Source organism: Neofelis nebulosa, chromosome 7 (genome assembly GCF_028018385.1).
Source record: "Neofelis nebulosa isolate mNeoNeb1 chromosome 7, mNeoNeb1.pri, whole genome shotgun sequence".
NCBI classification, from domain to species: Eukaryota; Metazoa; Chordata; class Mammalia; order Carnivora; family Felidae; genus Neofelis; species Neofelis nebulosa.
Genome location: NC_080788.1, coordinates 121,284,092 through 121,291,894, shown reverse-complemented (window position 1 = coordinate 121,291,894; position 7,803 = coordinate 121,284,092). Strand labels below are relative to the sequence as shown.

General features: G+C 54.0%; 1 protein-coding gene across 1 annotated transcript; it reads right to left on the bottom strand.

Annotated features, from left to right (window-relative positions):
* Positions 1 to 2,056: 2,056 nt before the first annotated feature.
* Positions 2,057 to 5,495, bottom strand: FOS (Fos proto-oncogene, AP-1 transcription factor subunit). The gene is made up of 4 exons (XM_058739717.1): positions 5,172 to 5,495; positions 4,149 to 4,403; positions 3,630 to 3,737; positions 2,057 to 3,498 (listed from the first exon to the last, which is right to left on the bottom strand). The coding sequence occupies exons 1-4, from the start codon at positions 5,310 to 5,312 to the stop codon at positions 2,857 to 2,859; spliced, it is 1,146 nt and encodes a 381-aa protein (XP_058595700.1). The 5' UTR covers positions 5,313 to 5,495; the 3' UTR covers positions 2,057 to 2,856.
* Between the last annotated feature and the right edge of the window lie 2,308 nt (positions 5,496 to 7,803).

Genomic DNA, 7,803 nt, shown 5'->3' with positions numbered 1-7,803 from the left:
CCCTCCCATCCTCATTCCCAGCCCCTTCTATCATATGTGTCTCTTTTGTATATTGTGGGATAGTTGTTTTGTTGAGACCAGTGTGAGGTCGTATCTTGTGGGTAGAGATCAGTCTTTCCCAAAAAGAAGTCGATATTCCTAGTATCCATCATCCATGGGAATTGTTGAATCCTGACTCAGGAAAGGAAGATTTGGAAAGAGCCCTTTGGCTGAAAGAGAGGGAATTCCTTTCTTCTCTTGATCCCAGAGAATAGTCTGCAGGGAGCTGGGTGAGATGTCAACCCTATGGAGGATACTCTGTCCTCCGAGAAGCCTGGTAAGGGATTCCTTGTGTGCAAGTACCTCTCCCTGGACCTGTAATGCGGTCTTGTCGATGAAGCAACCTGTTCTTCGCTGGGTCATGGTGAAATAGAAGAATGGTCTGTGTCTGGGCATAGGATAAGGCTGTCAAAGGGAAAGCAATGTTCTTTCTCTATAGTCAGTGTGGGACTGACAGGGGCCATTAGCCAGGTCCTGTGGGAGCAGTTCAGTGTCCAAAGCTGAGGTCCAGCCACCCTTCTCCACCTGGGAAATCTTCTGTGGGTTGTTATTCCTGTATGCGAAAGCAGGGGAGGGGGGTGGCTAGCTTCTTTACAGGGTATCTCACCTTGTTATTTCAGATCTGGGTGTTAATTACAGTAATTTTGTAATTAGTCTAGGCTTCATTTAAAGGCTACAGAAAATTTACCCTCTGAACAGCAAATAGGGAGTCTAAAGCCACTTTCATCACTGCAAGACAGGCAAAAGTAATATGCAGTCGTATGTGATCTATCAGTGTTCTCAAGAGCCTAAAGCAAGTGGGTTTCGAATGCCAATTATTCTGCAGGCACAGGGAGACCGTAGGTGAGAACATCAACCTCAATGGAACTGTCATTTTCAATTAAAACTTTCAACTTGACTGAGTGTGACACCCCATAACCACCCAGTGATTTTCATTATCACCAAAGCATAGGGAGGCTGGCACCGAAGCTCCCCTTCCACAGAGCAGGTGTGGGGAAGCATGGCCTCTGGCTTCCACACAGGGTACCGGCCTGGTATCTGAGAACAGGGTGGGGAAGGGCCCCGGCTCTTTTCTTTGTGGTTTGTGCATGTGCGTGTCAGGGCCCCATTACTAGAGGTGTCCCAGACAAAGGTCATGTTCTTCTTAAAGATTCTAAGTTAAAGCTTATTCAGAGTCATGTTGACTTCTCCTTAATGAGCTGTTATGTAACTTTTTATTTACCGACTGATCAACCATTATTTGAACTGTTCAAGTTCTCTTGCAAATTCTCAGGGCCAGTTTTCTCTTCCCCCAGTGTAAACAGAATGGCGGGCATATGATGTTAAAGGAATGTCAGCAATTACAATGCATTTATTACCGAGGGATAGGACAGCAGCCCTCCTTTCCTTGTGAGAATAAAAATAGCCCAACTAAATGCATGCTCGAGTTGAGGCCTGAGTTTTGTTTCTTTTTTTTAGACCATATATTAAGAGGCAGCTCAGCCTTAGGGATAAGGTATGAGGAAGTTAAGACTCGATCTCACTAGTGGAACACTGAGAAAGGCATGCATTCTAAACTTTCTTCAATTTGCTCACCTTGAGGGGGAGAGTAACCCTTCACGTGATTTTGAGGGAATAAAAAGTTAAAGTGGTTTGTGCAAAGCTCAATTCTGTTTGCTTAAAAGGATTCCTTTAAGATCAAGACCTTTCGGTTTAATATTGGCACAACTAGATTTAAATACTTCCCCCTTGGACTTCCAAAACAGAGAAAGAAGCAGGAAGACGCGTTCCCTCAAAAGCTATGTAGTACAGTCAGTTGCTACCCCAGAATCTGCTAGGGAATCTTAGCCTCACCAGATGAACCCATATTGGTAAAATATTCCCAACGTCAGCTTTAGAGTTTCCCTTTGCTTTTCAATAAGGGATCAAACGAAGGGGCGTGTCCCCCTCCAGGAGCTACCCTTCTTGACAAACTGGTCTCTGATACCTTTCAGGATCTTACAAAACTTCCAGAATAGAGAGCACAAGTTTGGTCGCATTCAACTTAAATGCTTTTATTGACAATGTCTTTGAACAATAAGCAAACAATGCTTAAATTTTTCATTCAAATTCACTTTCCACATGTCAAAAGACCTCAAGGTAGAAAAAAATAAAATAAAAATATAAATATCTGAGAATCCATCTTAATAAATAAATTAAAAACACAATAAAACGTTTTCATGGAAAACTGTTAATGTCAGAACATTCAGACCACCTCAACAATGCATGATCAGTAACGTTACGATGAACATTGATGTTGAAGAAAAAACTACAGTACATGGATATAGCTATTTATTTCTATCTACCAGAAAATAAAGTCATATCTTTTCTTAGTTTAATATTGGTCATTGCTAATCAGAACACACTATTGCCGGAACACAGTACTTATTGTTAAAATCAGCTGCACTAGATACAATTCGAAAATATCCAGCACCAGGTTAATTCCAATAATGAACCCAATAGATTAGTTAATGCTATGAGAAGACTAAAGAGAAAGAGATAAGAGACACAGACCCAGGCCTGGCTCAACATGCTACTAACTACCAGCTCTCAGATGTGTCACTGGGAACAATACACACTCCATGCGTTTTGCTACATCTCCGGAAGAGGTAAGGACTTGAGTCCACACGTGGATGCTTTCAAGTCCTTGAGGCCCACAGCCTGGTGTGTTTCACGCACAGATAAGGTCCTCCCTAGGTCTACGGGAACCCTCGAGGGAAGACGTGTTTCTCCTCTCTGTAATGCACCAACTCGGGCAGCGGCGCTCGTGGGTGCCTGCTGCCTCCCCTCCCCGCCTGCTCACAGGGCCAGCAGCGTGGGTGAGCTGAGCGAGTCAGAGGAGGGTTCGTTGCTGCTGCTGCCCTTGCGGTGAGCAGCCCCACAGCTGGGGAAGGAGTCAGCCTCAGGGTAGGTGAAGACGAAGGAAGACGTGTAAGTAGTGCAGCTAGGAGTACAGGTGACCACCGGGGTGCACAGAGGCTCCAGCTCTGTGGCCATGGGCCCCATCCCCAGGGAGCCACCATGCAGGGGCTCCCAGTCTGCTGCATAGAAGGAACCAGACAGGTCCATGTCTGGCACAGAGCGGGCGGTCTCAGAGCCGCTGGGCCTGGACGATGCTGGGAACAGGAAGTCATCAAAGGGCTCGGCCTTCAGCTCCATGCTGCTGATGCTCTTGACCGGCTCCACGGAGGGCTTGGGCTCAGGATCGTTGAGGAGGGGCAGGGTGAAAGCCTCCTCCGACTCGGGGGTGGCAGCTTCCGGCAGGCCCCCGCTCAGATCTAGGGAAGCCACAGACATCTCTTCCGGGAAGCCCAGGTCATCGGGGATCTTGCAGGCGGGTCGGTGAGCTGCCAGGATGAACTCTAGTTTTTCCTTCTCCTTCAGCAGGTTGGCAATCTCAGTCTGCAAAGCAGACTTCTCATCTTCTAGTTGGTCTGTCTCCTGCACACAGAGGGATAAAGCAAAGCATAAGACACAGGCTTACTCAAGCTCCCCTATACCCAGTCTCCAACTTGCTCCCAAAGTTTGAAAAAGGAGTGATCCCCGCCCCCCCCTCCCCAGGATCTACCCACCGCTTGCAGCGTATCCGTGAGCTCCCGCCTCCGGTTCCGGCACTTGGCCGCAGCCATCTTATTCCTTTCCCTTCGGATTCTCCTTTTCTCTTCTTCTTCTGGGGACAACTAGAAAAATAATTTTCAGAAAGGCCAACAGTCAGTGACAAGGTCTGCCATCAGCTCTGTTCAGCCACCCCAGGGAAACTGGCCCTTGGCGCTTCTCAGCTTCCTGGCACCTCTGCTGGGAAGCCATTTCCAACCTGCCGTTGTGGGCTAGGTGTGACTTACATTTAAAATCAGAACAAAGAGCCCGGTCTAAAAGCAGGAGGTAGGAACCTATCGGGGAAGAAACTATTGCAGTTCTTGGGGCAGGGCTACCAGAATCTGGCTTGGGGTGGAGATGGCTTGGAGCCAGGGGTCCCCGTTCGGGATGCGCGGTGAATTCCATCCGCGGCTTCGCCCTATCTACTGTGCTCCCGGTCTCCACCCACGCCAACCATGCCCCCTGCTGAGAGAAGGCGCAGAAGAACTCCTCACCTGTTCCACTTTGCCCCTCCTGCCAATGCTCTGAGCTCGGCCTCCTGCGGTCACGGTCTTCACGACTCCAGCCCTGGAGTAAGCCCCGGCGGAGGGGGCGGGGACTCCATAGGGGTGGGGGGCTCTGGTCTGAGAAGGAGCCACGGAGGAGACCAGGGTGGGCTGCACCAGCCACTGCAGGTCCGGGCTGGTGGAGATGGCAGTCACCGTTGGGATAAAGTTGGCGCTGGAGACGGCCAGATCCGTGCAGAAGTCCTAGAACGAAGACAGGAGGGGAGAGCTGACGTGAGTGAGCAGGTTCCGGACACCGGTGGCGACAGCCGAGTTTCCAGTGCCGCATGCAGCAGGGAGAGGGAGGGAGAAGCGTGCCCTGGACTGCTCTCGTCTTTTTATATGCCCCTCATCTTGGATGGAAGGTCTCCCCGTTTCCTCCCAAGAAATCCGCAACGCAGTGCCCTTCTCCTCCACCCTGCTGCTGCGTCCCCGTTATCCCTTCGGCATCACCCGCTTGAAAGGGGGTTTGTTATAAATATCCCTGACGTCTGCGCTGACGCAGGCGCCGCTCCGGAGTCTCCTGAATGAACTCGCTTTTTATCAATGAAACTGCCTTACACACCCGCCTGCTTCACCCTCCTCCCCCGCCCCTCCTCCCTGCTCCAGGCAGCTAGGGGAGGGGGAATCGCCGCTTTTTGCCGCCTCCCGGAGGAGCCAGGATCGAGTTCGCGAATCTTTGCTTGGGACCTGTTTGCCCCAGCTCATGTCAGAGACCAGTCAGAGAGCGCGGTCCCAGGGCAACTCAGGATGAGCCTGCCGCGGGAGAGGAGGACCGATTCTTACTATGACAAGCGTGCGTGCATTCGGAACAAGTCCGGGGCTCTCCGAGATAGGGCTGCTCCGGCCGGGGCAGCCTCCCTCCCCGGCCCAAGGGGTCCCCGACTCGTCTCCCCGAGCGTCCCGCCCCCCGTGTCTCCTCCCCGGTGACCCCGAGCCCCGGGCCCCGCGGCGGCGCGAAGCCAGCCTCACCTGCGCATTGACAGGAGAGCCCATGCTGGAGAAGGAGTCGGCCGGTGAGTGGTAGTAGGAGAGATTGTCCCCGGCCGGGGAGGCGCTGCTGCAGCGGGAGGAGGACGCCTCGTAGTCGGCGTTGAAGCCAGAGAACATCATGGTCGCGGTGAGTCTAGGCCCGGGCGAGGGGCTTAGGGGCAGAGGCAGGTGGGAGCTGTGGGGCAGAGCTGGGTAGGAGCGCGGTCACTGCTCGTTAGCTGCGCCGCCGCCGCCGCCGCCGGCTCTGTCTCGACTTCTGGGCTGCTCGCTGCAGATGCGGTTGGAGTACGAGGCGCCGCAGCCACTGCTTTTATAACAGCATTCTATGAATGAGCAGCCGCACACGTCATGGGCGCGACCATCGTGGCGCTGGGGGGGTGGCGAGCGGACCTGGACGCCTCTGCTGCCTCCTTGCCGCCTCCGCAGTCCTCGCAGCCTCCCGTCTCCCGTCTCGGTGCGTTTCCTTATCTCCTCAATGCTTAGCAACCTAGGACTTAGGGGTCTCACGGACCCCCTAAGATGAGGGACTCCGGGGATAGCTCCCCCCACGACCGCAGGGAACGGCCGTGGAAACCTGCTGACGCAGATGTCCTAATATGGACATCCTGTGTAAGGGGGGGTGGGGGATGGATTGACGGGAACTGCTCGCGGGCTGCAGCCAACACCAAGGGTGCAGCGCGGGGCGGGGGGGGGGGGGGAGGCGGGGGCCGCGGTCGGGGGAGGGGAGGCGGGAAAGGCGAGGAACGCGAGCGAACATTCGCACCTGGTTCAATGCGGACCCTTGTTCCCGGAGCGGAGTTGGGGGATGGGGTGGAAGCGACTTTTTACCAGTATAGGGAACCCCGGAAACGTGCTGGGGCTAAGGTAAAGGAGAAACAGGTACAGAGCCCGAGGGCTTAAGCCTCGGCCTCCGAAGGAATGCGCCCCCCCCCCCCCAGCACCACGAGATTCCAAATTCTAGCCCTAATTCAGTGCAAACTGTGGAAGCAGACCCTTAAGCCCCCACTCTCGAGCAATACTAGGACTGTTACTGCATTTGGAAGCAGAAAGTCCGGAGATCCAAAATAAGGGACTACGATAACCTACTTTACCTACGATGCTGGGCATTTTGATTTTAATTTTTTGTTGTTTTTAAGGAAAAAACGCATTTTTTTTTCTCGGCCATACTTAAGGATGTTAGTGTTACTGTCAAATCTCTGAGACACTAGCCAGTAAACATTGTGCAGAACCTCCACGCAAGGATGTCTGATGGGTTCGTTTGCCTCCTTCTGAGCTGGGGCCCGAGGAATGGGGTGGGGGTGGGGGGATGTTATATGGGTAAGGTGGTCAGTTAGGAGTACCGGGTGGAGAGAGCTCTTGGGGGAGCGCAAGTCCAAGCGGGAGAGTTAGATGTGGTTCGGTTCCCCCAGGAAGCTGTGCTTACTGGGAGCCCACAAGCGGGTGATTTTCCAGCGAGGACTTGGAGGGGGGAGCACCGGGCACGCTGGAAGGACCGTGGCCAGCAGCGCCCAGGCCGGGGACCTCGGCCACTGGGACCTAAGACGCGGCCCCGTGGCCTGGAAAACGGGGTTGGGGCGCCTAGATGCTCGGGAGTGCGTTGCGCCCGCTGACGCCCCCAGCCTCCTGGTCCGCTGCAAAGGACAGCTGGGGTCACATTGCCCCTGGTTGGGTCCCAGCGCGCCGGCCACCTCCGGGACGCGAAGCCGCAGATCCCAGCAGAGCCTCTGTGTCCCTTCCCCCACTCTTCGGGCCAGGGGCTCACGGAAAGGGGCGAGGCGGGATCAGGGCAGCGGGCGGATCCCTCAGGGAGCGCGGGGAGCCGGACCGCCGACCTGCCTTCAGCCGCCGCACCCCGGAGCCAGGCGATCCTGCTATAGATAGTAACAGGGAAGCGGCTGTTTACAGCAACACTGAGCCGCCAGGGCTGTCTCCAGGCGACGCCGCGCGGCCGGGCGCGCCGTCGGCCGGGCCAGGCCGCCCTCCCTACTCGCTCCCCCGGGGCCTCGGCCTCCCCGGCCCGGCTGCGGCCACTCCCGCCGCCTGACATCATCCTCCGGGTCCTGGGACTGCGTGCGGCTCGCCTGCCGCGGTGCGCTAACCTCCATTCTTAGAGATGAGAACCCGGCGGGAGCTGGGAGGGCAGGGAGGCGGGGATTCGTGGAACTGGGCCACTTGCTATTTTTTGCATTCCCTGTCACAGGCAGAGGTGAAAACAGAATTTCATCATTGTATGGCACTGGTTTATGTTGGTGGGAATTTAGGCGCCCCCCAACCTCCGCACTTAAAAAAGGAGAGCGAGAAGGAAAAACAATACATAAACAGACTTCTCCGAGCTGCCTTGAATCGTAAAACAATTCTCCGGCCTTCAGTTCTCCTAATTCTATCATCTGTCAGGCTACTTCACTGTTCTTGATTATTTACAAAAAAAAAAAGTCATGAAGGCAAATCCATTTCTCTTATTAGCTTGGACAAAGGAGGTCAAGCTTTAAATTCCTGGGTCTGGTCTTGCCTTCCATTCATAACTGGATCTCAGGCCGCTTAAGAGAAAACCTAGAATGACTTCATTTATTTCCCCTTCAGAGTTTGAATTAGCTCAACTCAGCACCTAAAG

Excerpts from the sequence above, each read along its gene's own strand:
- FOS (XM_058739717.1), bottom strand. The coding sequence starts at position 5,312 with ATGATGTTCTCTGGCTTCAACGCCGACTACGAGGCGTCCTCCTCCCGC. Across the intron at positions 4,404-5,171 it reads GCTCTCCTGTCAATGCGCAG|GACTTCTGCACGGATCTGGC; the intron begins GTGAGGCTGGCT and ends TCTTCGTTCTAG. Across the intron at positions 3,499-3,629 it reads TCACGGATACGCTGCAAGCG|GAGACAGACCAACTAGAAGA; the intron begins GTGGGTAGATCC and ends CTCTGTGTGCAG.